The 20,693-nt window shown below is 33.2% G+C and overlaps 3 protein-coding genes across 3 annotated transcripts; 1 reads left to right on the top strand and 2 right to left on the bottom strand.

The window, feature by feature from the left end:
- The first annotated feature begins 2,749 nt into the window (after nucleotides 1-2,749).
- Nucleotides 2,750-8,691, top strand: LOC117911889 (gamma aminobutyrate transaminase 3, chloroplastic-like). Its single transcript, XM_034826317.1, has 19 exons — nucleotides 2,750-2,815; nucleotides 3,774-3,910; nucleotides 4,080-4,164; nucleotides 4,346-4,418; nucleotides 4,861-4,958; nucleotides 5,218-5,310; nucleotides 5,749-5,822; nucleotides 5,915-5,953; nucleotides 6,045-6,133; nucleotides 6,218-6,294; nucleotides 6,393-6,467; nucleotides 6,898-6,945; nucleotides 7,050-7,133; nucleotides 7,202-7,289; nucleotides 7,375-7,453; nucleotides 7,704-7,794; nucleotides 7,892-7,970; nucleotides 8,205-8,320; nucleotides 8,539-8,691. Exons 1-19 carry the CDS (start codon nucleotides 2,771-2,773, stop codon nucleotides 8,611-8,613), a joined length of 1,545 nt encoding a protein of 514 aa, XP_034682208.1. The 5' UTR covers nucleotides 2,750-2,770; the 3' UTR covers nucleotides 8,614-8,691.
- A 517-nt stretch (nucleotides 8,692-9,208) lies between these two features.
- On the bottom strand, nucleotides 9,209-9,756 carry LOC117911560. Its single transcript, XM_034825970.1, has 2 exons — nucleotides 9,606-9,756; nucleotides 9,209-9,475 (listed from the first exon to the last, which is right to left on the bottom strand). Exons 1-2 carry the CDS (start codon nucleotides 9,696-9,698, stop codon nucleotides 9,362-9,364), a joined length of 207 nt encoding a protein of 68 aa, XP_034681861.1. The 5' UTR covers nucleotides 9,699-9,756; the 3' UTR covers nucleotides 9,209-9,361.
- Nucleotides 9,757-12,468: 2,712 nt separating this feature from the next.
- On the bottom strand, nucleotides 12,469-19,152 carry LOC117909074 (glycine cleavage system H protein 2, mitochondrial-like). Its single transcript, XM_034822979.1, has 3 exons — nucleotides 19,037-19,152; nucleotides 13,545-13,804; nucleotides 12,469-12,945 (listed from the first exon to the last, which is right to left on the bottom strand). The coding sequence occupies exons 1-3, from the start codon at nucleotides 19,113-19,115 to the stop codon at nucleotides 12,817-12,819; spliced, it is 468 nt and encodes a 155-aa protein (XP_034678870.1). The 5' UTR covers nucleotides 19,116-19,152; the 3' UTR covers nucleotides 12,469-12,816.
- Between the last annotated feature and the right edge of the window lie 1,541 nt (nucleotides 19,153-20,693).

The following is a 20,693-nucleotide window of genomic DNA, read 5'->3' as shown; positions in this document are numbered from 1 at the left end:
GTTCTCATATTTCACCCCAAAATGGTTTTTGGCCTCTTATGGGCATGTCCTTACTTCATAAGCCATAAAAGAACAAGAAAGAACCATTCTTGATTTCAAAGAAATAAAAAAAAAATAATTTATTCAATAATAAAAAGAAGAAAGGAAACAAACTAAGAAAAACCTTCAAGGTCTTCTTTTCTCCCCCTCATGAATCGTTAAGCCATCTCTACTCCTAAAAAAAATCAAGAAGTCCCTAGAAAACCTAAATATTGAGTTTTCATAGTTTCCACCAAAAAAACCTAACATGTGGCATGTTCCTATTGGCCACTTATTTTACAAATAATTACCTAAAAATGATTTAAAAAATAATAAAATCATGATTTTAAGTTGTATGGGGTCCATTTAGGGCAGATGGAGGCCAAAATGCAATTCCCAAGGTAGAAGAGGCAAAACATCAAAGTGGCAAGTCATTTCGAAATGAATTTTGAATTCATAAGTTGAATTTCAAAATCATTTCGAAATGACCCTTCATCTTTGTGCAATTGTCTTCAAATAGCCATAACTTCTTCATTTCAACTCTAATTTACACATTGTTTAAAGCGTTAGACTTCTGAATTCCCAAGCTTCGAAACGATTTATAGCATACCCAAAATGAACTTTGAAAAGTGCTCCAAATTTTGCCTTAAAATCACACGTTGCCACTAGATTTTGAGTTCTAAATTTCTATGCAAACTTGATGAATTTGCTTCATGCCTCATTTCCCATGTTTGTGTGCCTTCATTCTTACTTCATAATGATCAATCCTTATCTCTCAAACTCATGATATCCTCGTCTTACCTTTCTTCATAGTCCATGAGTCTTAACTTGCTCATTTCCTCATTTAACCATTTCTTGATCTTTCAAAATCTAAAGTGATTGAACTTGTACCTTTTTCTTCCCTTGAACGTGAGATAAATCTCCAAAAATGCAAATTAAACTTATAGCTTGGGCCTTAGCATCAATTTGGGTCTAGTCGGATGATCTGAGTGTATTATGGTGCATAAATCATATTGAATATGTGTCATTAGAACACATATTTTGGCTCCAATCACGTAAGATTTTTCTTTGATACCAAGTAGAAAGAAAAGAAAGAAACAATGGAAGGAAATAAAATAATGTTTAAGAAAAGTGGGAAAAAGATTTTTTTTTTTTTAAAAAAAAATGGGAAACTTTCTATTAAAATATTTTTTTGGAAAAAAAAATCAAAGAAGAACAAAAGGTAACTTCAAAACCCACCAGGTATACATGACTAGACATGTATGTGATACATCTTGAAGTGAGAGCATTTATAGACATTAAAATTTTTAGTGAAATAAATTATCATTAAATTGGTTTTAAAAAAAATGTGACTCCCCAATTCAACAAAATTTGGGATCGATAAGTGATAGGTCCTACACACATTTGAGATGTGGCATATATTAAAAAGGTAACTCATAGTGAAATTTGGAAGATTATAAAATTTAGTCTTGGAAATCAAGTCATATCTTCTAATTCCTATCAAAGGAGAATTAAAAATAAATAAATATTCTCTTATTGATAAAATTCCTTAATGAAAAAGATAAGTTAATAAAATCAAGGAACCAAATTATTTGAATTAAGCAACTAACTCTTGGGGAATTCTAAAATTTAATTCTCTAATTTAACCTATTATTAAAGGTGACTTCCTTCAATGAGAGGACTTCTTCGGATTGCCAAAAACAACTCTACACGAGAAAAGAAGGCTTTATAAAGAAGAAAAAGCTTCACAAAATCTCCTTGAAAGTTTAAGAAACAATAAAAATACTATAGACGTGATATTCACCTTTCAACGAGTTCATTCAGGAACATGCTAGTTGTGGCCCTCGATTGATCTCTTAAATCAAAGAAACATTTTTCACCTTCGTCTTTCAAATAGTGATCAAGGTGAAAGAATAAGAAGGATATATTCTTTTGTGGAAGAAAATTGTACCCCACAATTTATCAATTTTAATAAAAAAATTTGTTTTGCATATTTTTCTATAGTTTTGATAATTTTGTAGGACTTTCACAAAACTTGTGTATACATGTGTCATATACGATTATTATTTTAAGATTATTAATTTATTGATAAATAAAATATTGAATTATTTTTATTTTTATTAGTTTATCTTTATTAAAGTAATACTATATCCTTAAATTTAAATATATAAATATTGTATTATTAATATATATATTTTTAATTTCAACAATAATTTTTAATTTAATATTTTAAATTAAACTTTGAAATACAAAAAGTTGAACAGTGAAGCCTTAATCGATAATTTAGACTTTAGTTAAGAAATAAAGTCATAATTGTTAATTGAGGATTATGTTAAAAAATAAAGCCTAATTGAGGCTTAGTTAAAAAATGAGGCCTTAGTTGAGGTTTTAATTCAAATATTTTTTAATAACATGACTCTTATGTTTTGACCATAAATTTGGTAAAGTGACCATAAATTTTGGAAATTTGGGTTATCATGTTAAAGATAAAGTGAAAAAGAAAATCTTTGCAGATTTCTTTAGATTCGCCTCAGGAGCAGTCAGATTTCAACTTTCACCTTTTCTTGAAAAGGAATATTGGACACTTTCTCTTGGGTGTTGTGTGAATTGTCACAATACCTCTCAAGTCAATAAATGGGCAGCTGCAGTGGTAAGCTAGATGTCTCAGTCTCTCTCTTTTTATCTTTGTCTCTGTGTATGAGTGCAGAAACTGAAGATAGCAACTTGCATTTTTTCTGAAGATCAGAGAAAAATGATGTTTGCTAACCTCCTTAGATCCTCTCCCAGGAACACTCAGGTTTCGATTTCTTGAATGCTCAGTTCCATCCAATGATGCATTCTCCATGGCTATCTGATGAACCTGCTTGTTATTTTCTCTAAACTTCTGTATTTCTTGCTTTGTTGGTTGGCTTCTGCAGTTCATCACCAAGGGCTATCATTATTCTTTTTTGTTCCAAGACATCTATCATTGTCATCTCTTTTGTCCACTCGCAGACTCCCCTCATTTCATTTTCCTTCTTCTTATGTCTTTTTCATGTGTTATCTTATCAACCCATTTGTTATTTATTTTCGAACTTATCGAGCAAACATACACATAATGATATTTCATATCTTTCTCTTCCTACCGAATGTTGAGTTTTGCATGCACCAAACAAAAACCGGCTGTTCCCTGCATGTATGCAGTTGGATGACGCGATGCTGTTGCATGGCTCATCACTCTTGTACTGTAGGCTTCAAGGGTTTACCTGATGGTTAGTTTGGGATAATTGGAAAAATGCCTTGAGATATAATTTGTGATGAGATAAAACAAAATTATATGAAGAATATGTTTGCTAAGATTTCCAAAAAAGTTCTGAGTTTAAAAGAATGTTCTAAGTAGTATTTGGCATTTTAGAAAATGCAAGTTATAACAACCCGTGCCCAATCGTATAGATATTATTTGCTTTGAGGCTCAAAAGGGCCCTCAAGGTTTTGAAATGCATCTAAGGTTGAGAAGGATCCATACACATATAGCCAAGTAACTTTCTCTCCTATTTGATGGGGGATGTGATATCCCACATCGAATAGGGGAGAAAGTTACTGGGCTATATGTGTATGGGCTGCTCTCGATCTTATAGATGCGTTTTGAAATTGTGAGGCCCCTTGGGTTCATTTTCTCTAATAATATTTTTCTAATATTTTGCTTCTGCTGCTTTAATATTGTCTTTATCACTTATTTTTGAGTCTTCAACAATGTGTTCGTATTTATTTAACAGGCTGGTTTTTACATGAATCAAGTTGTCACTGCTCGAATCTTGATGCAGCATCTGCATCCAGCACCTGCACTGGTCAAATGTAGTAGTACAGAGGCATCACTGCAAAAGGAAGATTCAGCAACTAAGAATGCTAAAGGGTATGTTTTGTGTCTTTCTTTTCTTCTGCAATATTGTATGTGTATTAAGGTGTGCAAGATTTTTGTTGACACATTCTCCATGTCTGTGTAATAGCTTGTATGTGATCATGATTGGAAATAAGAATTCAATATAGCATGTCTTTTATACTAAATGTCTTGATTATCACAGGTTTAAGGGCCATGATATGTTGTCACCTTTCACAACTGGGTGGCAGAGTACTAATTTGGATCCTCTACTAATAGAGAGGTCTGAGGTATAATTTTTCCTAAATGTTTCCTGTACCTGTTCCTATGGCTTTAGAAGATACTAAATTTAGGCCATGATGAGAAAATGTACATTTTTTTTAAGGTTTAACTTTTATTTTTTGTTTAGTTTTAGAACTCTAATATATTATCAAATTAAATGATGCAACATCACTTGATCCGTGTCTGCAGGGTCCCTATGTCTATGACAGTAATGGGAGGAAGTATCTTGATGCTCTGGCTGGTCTGTGGTGCACAGCTTTAGGTATTCACCGAATGCATACAATTTCAATCTTCTCGCCCTTGATATGTTATGTTCTGTTGTTCTCTCAATGTATACAGCTAAATTGACAAATACAAGTTAGTGAACTGGCAGTGCAGGGACTATTCACAGAAGTAATGGAGGTTCTGGGGTCCAAAAGTTGCTATTTTCACTACCTTTCGTGGTTTTAAATGGCTGAGAAACTCTAAACCATAGTCTTTATATGCAAGGGGTTACCCTGTTTTCACATAAACAACACACTTCATTTACTGAAGAACCTTGGTCTGTCCATGGTCCCCATGTTGCTGAGTATGAGGAATAGAAAACTCTGATTGCAGGCATACACCTGTGTCCCACACAGGGCCCTATATTCAATATAAGAAGAAATTTTACATGTAAATTATTGATTCAGCTAAGTTACTTATCTATTATTGGACATTTTCAGGGGGAAGTGAACCACGGCTTATTGCTGCTGCAACTGCTCAACTAAATACCTTGCCATTTTATCATTCCTTTTGGAATCATGCTTCAAAGCCCTCTTTGGTATTCATAAAGTTTCTCTTCAATAATATGATTCCTTTTCATTGTGTGTTGCATTTTGTTTTTTCACATCCTTTTCTGACACAATTTATACTGAGTTGTGTATATAAGAACTGAAATTTGGCACGTTCATGTTGCTCCCCTTTCTACCTTTTTGGTATGGCCACTGCTGCTACATGTTGCTTGTAAGCTTGATATGTAGATGGGGTTATCTTCTAGAGATGCTTTCTACTAACTTCTCAATGATCATATGATGTTGCAGGATCTTGCTAAGGAACTTCTGAACACTTTTACAGCAACAAAAATGGGAAAAGTCTTCTTTACAAGTAGTGGATCAGAAGCAAATGACACACAGGTTTGATTACATCAACTAACACTTTTAAGCACTAAATTTGTTATTTCCCCCCCTTCAAATTTTCCTATAACAAGATGAGGAGCAAACATGAGGGGTTGGGGTTTGGTTTATCAGAAGCCATGTTCAATAAATAATTAAAGAGAAAAGGAAGAACACACATGATTCTGATAAAAAATCAGAAGACATGTGATTCTATTTTTTGGCTACTCTGGTCCACAGCCATTGCTTTAGATTTTGTTCTGGCAACAACATGAGATCCAAACTTCAGCAGGATGATTCTATCATAAAGTTTTAGTTGACTTAGTTGATCCTAATTTCTGATAATATCAATGGTGCAGGTAATGAAAACGAAAAGAATAAATCATGTATTGAAGCAATGATGTCTTGGTATTCAATTAAGATTTCTTTTTATATTTATCTTGAATTATTTGATTGTAGGTGAAGCTGGTTTGGTATTATAACAATGCACTTGGAAGACCAAATAAAAAGAAGTTCATAGCTCTTGAAAAATCGTATGTTCGATTACTCAACTGATGTGGTTATTTACCTATTTTCTCTTGGAGTAATTCTAAAGCACCTTATATTCTATTCCACATTCTGGTAGGTACCATGGGACGACTCTCATATCAGCTAGTCTTTCTGGGTGGGATAAATTTACATGCAACATTTTCAACAGAAAATCTATTGTTTTCTTTCTAGAAATTGTAAATCTAACCAGAGAACTTTCGTCTCAGACTTCCAGTGTTGCATCAAGGTTTTGATCTGCCTTCTCCATTTGTGTTTCACACTGATTGCCCTCATTACTGGCGCTTTCATCTTCCAGGTTGCCATTTTGGCTCTCTTATTTTGGAGCACTTTTGGTTTCTTATGATTTTATAATCAATTGGCATGCTTATGCATGTTTCAGGGGAGACTGAAGAGTTGTTCTCAACCAGATTAGCCAATAATTTGGAGAAGCTTATCCTCAAAGAAGGACCAGAAACGGTAGTTCAGCATAATAATGTCTTGACTCTCATGGAAATCATACTAACAAATAGAAAAGTGGATTAGGTTGATGACATAGTTCTGTTGTTCATTTTCAGATTGCAGCTTTCATTGCAGAGCCTCTCATGGGAGCAGGAGGTGTGATTCCTCCCCCCACTACTTATTATGAGAAGGTGAGTTCTTGCTATTATGAAAAGCGTGAAAGGCCTTGTAGTCACCTCCTGTGCTCAGTGAGGCTGGGATGCAATAGTCCCTACTTCTCTTGCATTCGGCATACGTAAAGATGTTATACCTGCACCCTCATCCATCTATACATGCAGTCAGATGCATGCATACGTCCTTCATATAATTTAGATCGACTTCCAAAAGGATGCATGTGTTCATGTAGGGGTGTGTGTGTGTGTGTAAATACAGGATATCAATTGGCATCATTACTGCAAGTTTCTGATTTAGTTAGCACATGACCAGACTTCGGTTAGCTGATTGATTATGATATATCTAGGTAAAAGGGGACATCTCGCCTCTTTCTGTGAGTGTTCATGTGTTTATATTGTTGATACATAATATATAAATGCTTAACCCGACATCTCAATATTTATGCAGATACAAGCTATTCTGAAAAAATATGACATTCTGTTTATAGCGGATGAGGTATTTAGTATTTCCTTTCTTCCCATTTCCAGTATGTTCTATGGGAGATTTTCAAGTGTAGGTTCTTATCTTGTGCTTGCTCGCTTCATTTTCATTTGTTAAAGGTAATTTGTGCATTTGGAAGGCTTGGAGCAATGTTTGGATGTGACAAATACGGCATCAAGCCAGACCTTGTCTCCATTGCCAAGGTAAAGCATGACATGAAACCTGACCTTGTCTGCACCAGAAAACTATACCCATTTGTCTTCCTTTGCAGGCTTTCTCTTCTGGATATATGCCCATTGGAGCCGTTCTCGTGAGCCCTGAAATTTCAGATGTTATACACTCCCACAGTAACAAACTTGGTAAGTTGATGCATGATCAAGAGTCTTTTTTCTTGGTAGTTGTGATTGTTGTCGTCTGAGTGCATCTCCTAATTTCACGTGTCAGGTTCTTTTGCTCATGGATTTACATTTTCCGGGCACCCTGTATCCTGTGCAGTAGCATTGGAAGTACTCAAGATCTACAGGTACGTTTCTTTTTCTGCTTATCACATTGAAGATTCTGTAAAAACTTTTAAACCTCCAACATTCAAACCTCTTTAAGCATGATATTACAAGGAAGCATGCTTCTCATGCTTTCTACCATGACAAAGGACACCCTTTGTCCGGTTAATCATTTATTTAATTTAATTTTTCATAAGTTAGAGCATCTGTAACATGTTGTTCCCGGCCATGTAAAGTTTAGTGTTGAGCATAATTTGATTGCTTTGTTTGCAGGGAAAGAAATATCATTGAGCAAGTCCAGAGCCTCTCCCCAAGATTTCAAGACGGCATAAGAGCCTTCTCTGACAGTCCTATCATTGGAGAAGTAAACTTTGTTTCTTCAAGTATCTAAATCCCTTGATTTCATTTCATAATGTTGGGTTACTGGACAATTACCTCGTACTATTCACCTCATTCTGCAGATACGGGGAACTGGCTTGCTTATTGGTATCGAGTTCACAGACAATAAGTCTCCTAATGATTCATTCCCTCCTGAATGGGGCAAGTTCCTTCTTTCTTTTATTAACACCATTATCATTCTTAACCCCAGTGATTTTAAAATACAAGTCCTTACATGAAACTGCAACCTCTAGATTGACTGCAATCACACAAGATAATGATATGAAAATCTCGATTAAATCAGCTTGACCGCATCTAATTTCTGGGTTTTGTCAAATTTTTTTCACCCTTTCCAATTATACCATGTTATTAACAGTAGGCGTTGGGCCATTGCAGGGGTGGGGGCATATTTTGGAGCAGAGTGCAAGAAGCATGGAATGATAGTTCGTTCTGCCGGGAATATCATAGTGTTGTCTCCTCCCCTTATAATCTCCCCAGAAGAAGTTGAGAAGGTAAGTTCAAACTAAAGTAAATCGACTTAGACTGGTTATTGTTATTAAACCAAACCAACCCCAAGTGTCCACTCTTTAAGCTTAATTTGTTTGGTTCTTCATGCATGAAAACTGATTAAATCGGTTTAGTTTGATTCTGATTCTCAAAAAAAAATTGACCCAACCATGCACAGCCCTACCTGATGCTAATAGAAGTGTAAAAGTACTGTGATTTTCAGATAATAAGCATATATGGGAAGGCCCTGAAGGCTACTGAAGAGAGGGTGAAGGAACTCAAGTCTCAGGAGAAGTAGCAGAGGAAGATGGTGGCTAATATTTGATAATTATCACCTTTTTCTTAAGACCATTCTTATCTAAATAAAGTCTCTTCCATTGAGATTGCAACTTTGATTTTCTCTTCTTTATTTCTTCTTTTGTTTTTTGTTTTAGAATATGATTATGTTTGAGAGTGATTTTAAAAAATATTTCTAATATTTTTAATACTTAAATGACAAAAAGTGTTAGAAAGATTAAAAACGTTTTCTACTATCACTACCAAATAGACTCTAAATCTTTATCTCTTATGGTATAAGATTTGTAAGATGAGCTATAGATGATAAAGTTTTGTACAATTCATCCATATAACTAAAATCCCGACGTGTTTTTGTGAGTTTAAATTGAATATAATTGTGTTTAGTTCAAATTCAGATCGAACTACGTGATCGGTTTAGTAAATAAGTTGCTTTTTATTAATTTATATAATAAGAATTTGATCTTAATTGACTAATTTAATAATTATGCTAATTAATATGATTATAATTATAATCTATTTAATTCATATTTGACTTTGATCTATGAGCAATCTCTGTGGATTAAAATGATTTTTTGGGCTTTTTAAATCTTGTGGAGGAGGAAAAGAAAAACCATGCCCTTAATATTTCTCTTAAAACCTTGCCCTTCACTTGAATATCCCAATAATTGTTTCCATCCATAATTCACCAAGAACCCAAAAGAAAAAAATTACAGACTGATTGAAGAAAAGAAAGGGGTGTGCTTTCTTGGTCAAAATTTGTCTTGTTTTTCAGCTTTTCGAGAGGCCCTTCTTTTCCTGGAACTCATAGAACTCTTGAATCCAACATTTTCAGACTCAGAATCCTCCAAATCTCTAAATGATTTCTTCAGATTCAAATTAAGACAAAACCCAAAAAGAGAGGAAATTAATGGAAGAAAATATGAGGAAATTATTAATAAATTAAGTAAAAGAAAAAACAATGAGAAAGATAGAGGAGGAGGAGGAGGAGGGTACCTCTCTAATCTCAGCAAAGCTAACAGCATAGAAGGTGATGGCAGCCACTGCTACAATTCCAAGTATGGGAAGTCCCACTTGCATTGCATCCATCTCTCTCTCTCTCTCTCTCTCTCTCTCCCCTTATCTTTCTGCAGCTCCTTTGCCTTTGCGCTGGATGATAGCATTGGTGAATGGATACCTAAGGTTTTTTTGTTGCTATCAGTGGGCCCTGCTTGTGACTTGCTCTTCAAACATTTCTTACCAGAAAAATCAGGTTTTTTTATTTATTTAAATATATATATATTTGAATAAGCTGTTTTCAAATATTTTATTTTTTAATAGAATATTTTTTTATAAATTTTGAAAATATAAATAAGATGTTGAAACTTTTGAATTGTATATTTGTAAGTACAAATTATTTTGGAAATATAAGTCTATACAACATGGGTTTGGGTTTGGGTTTGGGCTTGGGCTTGGGCTTGGGCTTGCGCCCCATTAGGCTATTAGGCTGTAGGTGTTGCGTGTTTCCTGTACACTTTGGTTTGGAGTGACAATGGATCATTTCATAGAGTTCTTATCATCTCCAACTAGAAAATATTAAACATTTATTTAACTTAAATACGATCCATTTGGTAATTATATCAGAATAACCTCACATGAGCATGACCAATTTTTTATAAGGATGATACAACGTAATGTTCAACTTATTTAATAAATGGATTGAATTAACCTTTTATAAATTGACACCAATAACCCGTTAAACCTATTAACTCGATTTTAATTTATTAAACTAGTTAACATAATTATAACTTGTTTAATATTTTTACAATTTTAGAGTTTGTTTGACGAAAGGAAAGGAATTGAAAGATCAGTTCCTCCCCACCAACACTGCTTGGGTGGCCAAGGAAGTGTTGAAAAGACTCAAACACATTGTATCTGTGAGAGACTACGTCAAGGAATTCAGTTTTTAAAAACAGAAAACAGTTTTTAAAAATTCATAACACTCTTTGATTATTGTTTTATATTTCCAGTTTTTAAAAACAAAATGAAATAGAGAATAACTTTTAGAAAACAAGTTAAAGTTGTTTTCATCCGTTTTTAAAAACAATAGAAAACACATATACTCTATTATTTCTCTTCTAGATATATAATATTTTTCAAAATTTTTTTGTTAGACAAATTAACTCTAAATTAAACAAGACTTAATGCGTTGGATTTGTTAATAAGTTGATTAATTTTAAAAAATTATTTAAAATTTAAATAATAAACTCATTAATACCATAAATGTATTAATATAATAAAATATCTTTTTCCTAACATATAATGAAATAGTATGTTTTCTACTAAACATATAATTTATGATTTTATTATAATATTATTATTTATGTTTTACTAAAAACTATATATTTTTTAATTTATTTGTAATTAAAAAATTATTTTCATTTTCAATAAGACTTCAATTAAATTTAATTAATTAATATTATATAAATTGAATTTAAAATATTTTTACAAATTAAAAATATTTTTTTATTTTTAAAAAGACAATTTATCCAAACAATTCTTTTTGTTTTTTAATTTTAAAATCCTTTTATAATAATAATAAATTACCAAATATCCTTAATTTTATAAAACATTAAAAAGCTTTTTTTGATTTTTTAACTTTAAAAATGTTTCTAAAAAAAGTACAAGAAATCATGATCAAACCAAAAATTAAAAAAAAATAAAATTAAAGTACTTAAACTACTTGTATTAAAAATGAATATTAAAATTATCTTTATCTTCTAGAAATTTTTGTTTCATTACAACAAAAAAATAAACTTATATATTTAAAAAAAATGAAAAAACATATGATATAATTATAATTATATATCATACATGATAATGATAATAAATATTATAAATATTATAAAAATATTAAATCCGGTTTAAGCTAGATTCAAGTTATTCAAACCTCAGCTCAAACCCAACCCAAATTGAACTTGGATTGAAAAAACCTAACCCAATCTCAACTCAAATAATGAAAATGTTTGCTTGAACCCATCCAAACATCGGGTTGGATTGGGCCAACTCATTCAACTTGCACCCTTAGTTGTTTGGATACATTTTTGTTTAATAGAACTCTTATACACAAAGTAGAGATTTACATTATATATTAAAAAAAAACTTTTAATTTTTTTTTAAATTTCACCAAGTAAGAAAATTTCACTTCTTCAAATTTTAAAATTTTAACAAATGTTTTTAACAAGATAAATCCTTACCTTTTTTGTATAAAAAAATTCATAATTGTATAAAGAAGTTCCTAAGTTTTAGAAGCAAAAAACAAGAATTGCATCCAAATGCTACAAGTGATTAATTTTTAATTATAATATATTTATAGCATGGAAAATAAATTAAAATTTTAACTTTATACTTGTTTATAATTTTATTTTAAAAATATTTTTAATCAAATATATCAAATTTTACTATTTAATTACTTACTTTTTTTAGTTATGAACCTATTTTTAATTTTAATAATTTTTAAATATACAAAATCAATAAATGTATATGGATTAAATACATTATAATTCATAAATGAATCATTTTAACAAGATTACATAAACAAGTTAAACAAGGTTTGACAGATTAAATAGACAAGTCTCAATGTGTTATACAAGTTAGACCTGATTATGACATAAACACGATTATGTCTAATCCACCCTTTATACTTACAGAATTTTTAAAATTTGAGGTAGTAAAAATTTCCTACATACCAAACAGGCTTATAACATTGAATATAATATCCCACAATACCATTTCCATCCGATATAATATGTAAAAGTATCATATCCCACTAAAAATGATATCTTACTGTAAGTATATCCTATTCAATCTGAATCCTATCCAATCAATCAAACATAGCCTTTATATTTTGCCATGGATTTCTAATCTTTAAGATTGTTTTCGTTTATACACATTCTCTTTGTTTCTCACATCTCTAGTGAGTTCTAAGAAAGGAAAGATGATTTATCATAACACAGCTGAAACAGCATTACTAGAGCAGACTTGAATCAAAGGAAAACATTTAGGTCTATGCTCAACAATTCAAATCAAAATGAAGAATAAGTAAAAACATGGAAACCATGTGGCTATCATGGCATTAGAGAACATTTGCTGAAAGGAAAAAGGATGGAGGACAACCCTCTGCTTATGGGGTACCTTTCAACTGGGTCGATATACCGGTTGAGATAGCTCAATGCTTTGCATCTTCTTCTTCACAGAACTTGGAGTACTGCTCTGAGTCCATCAAGGAGTTGAGCTCACTTGGGTTGCTGATCTCTACCTTTATGATCCACCCTTTCTCATACGGGCTCCCGTTAACCTGATTCGTTCAACATAAACTTGAGAAACTGGCGGTTGTTTTAGTGAAATAAAGGATTTGTTTGACAATGTTTTCAAAAACCAGTTTTTAAGAACATTTCTTAAAAATTATTATCTATTTTTAAGAACAAAATTCTTTGAAAATTCAAATACAAAAAACAAATTTCTCCACTTATTTTCGCTATGTAGAATTTCCTAAAGAAATCTATATTTTCAATTGTTTCTCATTATACTCTATGAAAAGAACACCTCAAATCAACGCAAAATGTGTTTTTAGAACAAATTTTCAAAAAACTGTTTTAAAAATTTATCAAATGTGTTTTTGAAGTTAGAAAATTGTTTTATGTTTTAGAAAACAAAAAACCGTTTTTAAAAACAGTTTCCAAATAGGCTTGAAATGTTTCTTGTATAGGAAAGAAAAAGATGCTTAACAAAGTTAAGCTCTAAAGTATTATCTAGAGGATGGTCCTTGTACTCTCTTCAAATGCCCAAAAAACTCGAGAAAAACCATATAGAATTAGGCATGGAAGTTCATACTAGGCAATCGATGACAAAAATTGTCTACTCTAGAACTTAAACCCCAAGTATCGTATTACTTACCAAACCTGGAGAGCTGCTGAGTTCTTCATTGACTTCAACCACTTTGCCCGAAACAGGGGAGTTGATGTCGCTGGTTGCTTTGACACTCTCAACAGCACCAAAACTGCCACCCTGTGAAACATTGGCTCCAACTTCAGGCAGTTCCACATACACAACATCACCTAAATGATCCTGAGCATGGTCGGTAATCCCTATGGTTGCTAAATTTCCGTCAACTTTGGCCCACTCATGAGAATCAACATATTTCAAATCCTTAACAACTGCCAAACAGAGGAAAACAGGAAATGACAAAAGGAAACTGGTAAGGGAAAGAAACAGAATGATATACTATAATGGGAACTTCCTGAAGTATGTTGGGAACTTTCCCCCTCAAATATCTTGGAAACAAGTTCAAGGAATAATGACTTCCAATTACCACCAGATAATTTCCATTGGCCTGTTTGCGGCACATTTCCTATGGAATTACTTCCACAGTTCTGGGAATTGCAAACAGAACCAGCGTGCAGGCTAATATAAAGGCGGTTCAGTCTTTCCTATGATAAATAACCATCAATCAGGTTGGTCCAAAGTTTGGGGAACATTGCGACTTTTGAGGGTGTGACCATTTGATACGGGTGGAAAGAAGGGAAAGTAGTAATAGAGATCCACAAATCCATAAGATAGTTCTAAAAAATATATTAATTAACTTTAGTGACGGAATAATAATAATATTCCTAACAAGAACACTATATGTATATATAATGCAGACCTGTTATTCAAAAAAGACTCGTGATCTGATGGGGAGACTATATGCATAGATGCAATTGACTAAGTTAACAAAAAGCTACTAAAGCATTATGACACTAATCAATTGCACTATTTAAGACTAGAATACTAATAGCAATTTATAGGACTAGAATAAAGTATAAAGGGAAGAAAAACAATTGAAAGATGAGACCTCAGTCGATTTTGGGGACCTGCTTGTCCTCAGCAAGACCCAGACCCTTGAATCTCATGCATCACCATTATTTCATCTCAGCAGTTCTTATCCAACTATAAAACCCGTAACTCATATTCTTTTGGAGATATGACTTCATCGATAATATAACGTTATATAACAAGGGCAGTTCTAAGTGATAGATAGGTTGGATTATTGTCATTTTCACATGAATGGTTCATACTCTATTGAAATTTCACATGCAACCATTGTGGGTTCTCCTTCAGCCTATAGAAGCTAGTAAATATGAGCATGCATATGTGCTATTGAGAATTTTGTTTCTTGGAAAATATAACCCTGTGCATGGAGTAAGGATAAACAAGGCCATACATGACTGCTATGACAAACAATGGAAAAATGAATATAGTCTCCAATTAGAAGATTAATCTCAAGGGTGGTGATTGAAGGATTCATGAGTGGTTTCAAAGTTGGACTAATAGAGGGATCGTATCTATATTTGCAGTTGTTTTATGGGGATGATATGATTGTCCTCTGTGTGGCAGACTTAGATGAGTTAGATACCTTAGATGCATCATTCTATACTCTGAAGTAGTTGGGGCTTAGGGCCGATCTGTGTACTATTAAGCTCCTCCTAGTGGGTCATGCGGAGGACACTCAGTCTGTAGCTATTATGCTAGCCACTGCAACGCTGAGCAAGGGGTACTCGCTTTTTTAACCAAGGAATGCCTCTTGGAGCTTCCTGCAAAGCTAAGCAGTTGAGATGGGGTAATAAACAGATCTGTGGGGAGATTGGTGGGATGGAACAAACATGACATGTTGCAAGGAGAGGTAATGATCCTATGTTTGTATTTTCATGGGGAGGATTTCTCATCCTTCTTATGTTTTCTTATCATTAATTAATACATCTTTTGTTTCTGATAAAAAAAATATAAAAAAAAATTGATCCTAATCAAAAGTATATGTCAAGCTCGCTCAGAGTACTTTATGTCAGCCTTCATTGTTTTATTTTATTATTTATTTATTTATAGGAAACAACAACTCATTCCATAAACAAAAATATGATACAAGGATGAGATATCCCTCAAAGATATGCAGGCGGCAGCCCCAAAACTGAGAAAAAATATGTATAATAGGAAAACAGCCTCCAAATGGACCAAAAATCAAAACAAAGACCTAAGAAGCAAGATAACTAAGGAAGCATGAACTACCCAATGAAAACCTCCATGCTTGAAGTGAGATGCTTAGCCATAGAATCTGTCAACTGGTTGAAGGAGAGTGCAATCCAGAAAAAGGAGTAATTCAACTCAGTGAGCAAATCAAGCATCCTCAATATCAATCATCAAACATTGAAGAAACCTTTTTTTTTGGCTGAGAAACACAGGAAATAACTATCATTGAATCAACCTCTACTGTGAAATTGCTTAAAACCCAAAGCAACTGCCTAGGCCAAACCTTCCAATAAACCAAACACAAAAAGCCTTTAGTGCAAGTCTCATCCCACCTTAGCATGGAAGCTCTAACAACAGCTCCCACTGATCATGGAAACTCCTTTGATGCGTATCTGCCTTAGATTCTCCAGTAAGCATCAAAATTGAACTTTAAGCAGTCTGGTGGGGGTAAGATCCACTACATGTGCACCTCTAAAATCCACCTGGTCTTGCAAAAAGCAGCTCTCTGGTCTATGGAGGGTGCTTAAGAACTCTGAAAAGACTGATACCAACAAAAAAGAGAAAAACACAATGTCCCAAATTGCCTTGATATCCTTCATCTTTCCTCAAAGGTCATGATGCTTCAATCTAGCTAGGTGGATTCAAGTAGGGTGATTGTCGCCACATGCCATAGCACCCTATCCCCACTATTGCTAGGAAAAGATAAAAGGAAATGCAAAACTTTTCAGTGGGATGGCTTAAATGATCAATGCAGGAGCATTTGATGAAGCTGGAAGATAGGATGTTCCCCTAAAGGTAGGAGACAGTTGGGAGTAAAAATGCCAAACAGTCTTAATAGAGCACTTCTAGGAAAATGGTTGTGATAGTTTACAGTGGACAGGGAAGGCCTTCAGTGAAAGGTATTTATAGATTCATATGGTCAAGAGAGTGAGCAAAGGTGGAGACCAGAGGAAGTGAGGGGTCCTTTGGGAGGGGTTTGTAGAAATCCATCAATAGCAGTGGAAGCAGTGGTTCTTCAAGCAGGTGAAATTCAAATTTCAAAGTGGGAAAAAGTGAGATTTCGTATGATATGTGATGAGGGAGTATGTTGCTCAAGGAGACCTTTCCAAAAGTGCTAGACCTTTACAAAGAGTGTATGATATGTGGAACCAGGCGCTCGCAGGAAACTGCAATGATCAGGAAATGGAGCTGGTTGATTCCTTTATGGATCAGCTTTATAGTGTCTTGATAGGTCCCAATCAAAGCTACTATAATCAGTAAACAGAATTCTTCTTAGGGCAAGAACGAGCCACAATATTTGGATTTTTGAATGAACTTTCTTCCTCTTGCTGCATACTGAAATAGTTTAAATATACAAGGAAAAACCCACCTTCTCCTACTCTCACGGCCATAACTACTGAAAATAAGGACTCAACCATTGTTAGCAAATAAATAGCTAATACTTATTCAAATAGCATAATAATAGCTAACAGACATCAGACCAAGTCTTCTAACAGAACTATGCCAGCAATTAATCTCTAACAGCTCCTTGCACGATCATCCTACTTGCTCTGCATGTTTATCATGTTATGAACCTTGGGTTTTTCTTAGGAACACGTTGCGATCTTCTTGGCTCATCATGTCTGCCTTCAGTGGAATAGGTGCTGGTGTAACGGAGTTGAGCTTGGAGGGTGATGGCTGTTTTGTCGAGATTCATGCTTCTTTCATGATGACAGCCATGTGAGAAAGTGTGTTAACAATTGATCTTTTGAGGAAGTGGATAATATGTCTGAATCATCTTGTACAGCATTGCTCAGTGGCCTTGGGACCATGGACCTGGATGTTTGTTTCTACTCTTTTGGGTTCTCCCTCAGTCAAAGAAAGGCTCTAACGCTGAAGCATACAGAAGTTCACTGGTAAGGGCCAAGGGGCATAAAATATGGCAGGCAGGTTCTGCTTCTGTGGCAAGGTGCATCTGGAGAGAGCCCAGTAAGAAAACTTCAAAGAAGCAGAGGCCCCAGTGTTGAAACTAAACAAAATATGGCTTAAATTCTTGAGGGCTTAGTCAGAAAAGAGTACAGAACTTTCCAGTTCTTTTTGGAGCTTTAGACTGCATGTATTGTTGTACATGATAAGGCTGGCTTCTTAGACTCAGCTTTTCTTTGGTTTCTCTCCCTCTACACTCACTGCTTATTGGATTCCAAACTTCATTAACAAGCCAGAGAAATCCATGAACAGGAATGTAATCCACTCTGATGGGAGTATATGTCAAAAAGAGGCAGACACAACTTAGAGAAGGAGACCAGCCATTGAGATAATTAGATTATAAACCCCAACTTGCAAACAAAGGCTAGCCAGGGCAACTTTCTCAGTCTAAATAACCAGTTTACTTCATAAAACACTGATGGGAGAAAGCCTTTTAAAGTATATTCAAGAAAGGAAAGGAAAGGAAAGGAAAGGAAAAGGATAAATAAACTTTAAGTAGAATTAATATTAGTTGGAATTAAATTGGGATTAGCATTTGTTGGAGTCAAATTAGGATTAGCTAATTAGGTTATAACTTATAATACAATTAGAATTAGAGTTTGGGTCACTAGAATCTAGTAGACTTTGAATTTCTTAGAGAAACCTATGAATAAGCATAATCAATCTAGATCAAAGTAATTGATTGATGATTGATAAAATTTTGTTTTCTTGCATACTTTGCAATTCTCAATAGTAAGGCTTCATTGATTTTCTAGGCGAGACTCCTAGAAGGCTTTAATGCAACTCCAAGGTTTTATCCCTTCTTCTCCTTACCTTCTTTCTCTATATTTATTTTATTTTATTTTGTTGCCATAAACTTTGTCTCTTGTTCCTCCCCTAAAACCCTAAAAGACAAAACTTACACATCTGCTTGGCACCAGATTCGAAATCGTCCTCATAGAAACATTATCATTTTCTCATCATTTTCAATTGCTAAATTGATTGCATCAATTTTAATATTTTCCAAGAATGAACTATTTTCACAAACCGTTTTGAGTGTCATTTTCATTTGATTTTTTTTTCCTATTTCTGAAAACAGAAAAAATTTCATTTCCACCACCCTTCCACCATTTTCGAATAAAAACAAAAACATGAAAATGACAGTAAACACAGAATCACATCAACAAAATATTCAAACAAGAACAAATCGAGCAACTCGCCCCAAATATTTGATTTGATCACTCAAAACCCAGAAATACACAAAACCCACCTTACAAAACAAGGTCTCAAGCCATATAACACCAAAGATCAAAGCATTATAGTAAATCACTCAACAAGATCTGAAACTAAAACTGAAACTGAAACTAAAATCACCTTCATCAATGTCATATCATATATTAAAGAACAATGAAAGGTGTGGGGGGGTTTTCCATTGATTTTACCAGAAGAAAAGGCTCTGAAGGGCACTGAGATCCTCAAATATGAAGCGGCCCTTGTTGCCCACAACAACCCACCAGCCATCTCTCTCAAAAACCGTTCCTCTCTCTACACTCTTGTCCCTCTCTCCAAAGGATCTGGGTTCTTGGAACTGTACTATGATATGTGTACTAGGTACAGGCGGGTAACATAGAATTTTTGTGCTTTCGAGGCCAAATTGAAGAACGCGTACAAGAGAATATGGATCCACGTGTTCACAGGAGAGATGCTAGTGGAAATTTATATATATATATATAGATATTTAATTTAAAAAACTTCTAAATAAAATGGGATTAATATATATCCACGTAATCACAAAATACGTACGTTAAAAGAATGTAATGAAATTTAGGTGCTGATACAAACGAATGAGACCATGTACAAAATAATCAGACTCTATATATGTTACGATTTAATTGATCTTATTTTACATATATATATTGAATTGATACAAACATTTAACCTTATACCAAATAGATTCATGTTTGACATTAAATAACACATTTGATATCACACGAAAATGTGGTTCATGACATTCTCCAATAGTGCAAAACATTACCTTTTTTTAGACATTAATTCATATTGGTCTATTTTACCCATCTATTTTTATTTTTTTATTTAACAAAAAAAAAAAAAAAAACCTAAAAATTGAACCATGACCAAAATATAAGATTTGGTAACACCTTAATATAGAAGATTAGATCTTCCTTATTTGTAACTTGAATTTGGTTCATGGGCATTGTGTGCAATTTGGGGGTTGGTGGAGTCCAAGTTGGAAAAGACAATTCTTTTGATTTAAGTGGTTCATGTTGCCAAGTCCATTGTTTTTCCACCCAAAACACTACAAGCTCACCAACCCCATTCCCCCATGGATTTCTTTTTTTTATTTTTCTTTTTGTCTTTTTATGGTACATTATGCCATTAAGAGTTAGTTTTTTAATTTTGTGTTACACCTTTTATAAAATTCAAAATACTTAAATAATATATCGCTTTAAAAAAGAGAAAAAAAAAAAGAAAAGAAAAAACCCAAAAGGATGCATGAATCCATGATTATCCTTTTGTTCAGTAGCTAGTTGATATTAAAAATATTGTGTAGTACAAACAATGATGAAAATATCGGTAATTACGGATATATCGGTAACTTGATTTTACGGATATATCAGATATATAGGAGAAATATCGACGGATATTTTGGAAAAAAATTTTGGTAAGCAAAAAATTGATCAAAACTTATGGAAATGTAAAAAAACCTTGTAATAATGTAATTAGAAGTATATTAGATAATTTAAAGTTATTTTGTTGAAAAATTTGATATATATATATATATATATATATATATATATATATATATATAATATGATTTGTGAATCGTAATATTAGACATAATTATATTATGTTGGTTGTACTTGTACACTCATTATGAAGTTTTATGAAAAATTTATTCTAGTAAATATAAATAATTTGTACATATTATCATATAGCTTGAGGTTCAATTCTGACCGTTGGATCACATCCGACTTCAATTTGGACCACCATATGCACATGGGTCATGATTTGTTTCCATTTATTTTTTATTTTTTATTTTTTATTTTATTTTATTTCTACTAAATCTAAAAATCAAAT

Source organism: Vitis riparia, chromosome 3 (genome assembly GCF_004353265.1).
Source record: "Vitis riparia cultivar Riparia Gloire de Montpellier isolate 1030 chromosome 3, EGFV_Vit.rip_1.0, whole genome shotgun sequence".
Lineage (NCBI taxonomy): Eukaryota > Viridiplantae > Streptophyta > Magnoliopsida > Vitales > Vitaceae > Vitis > Vitis riparia.
The sequence above is the reverse complement of the archived record's forward strand: the minus strand, read 5'-3'. Positions and strand labels throughout refer to the sequence as shown.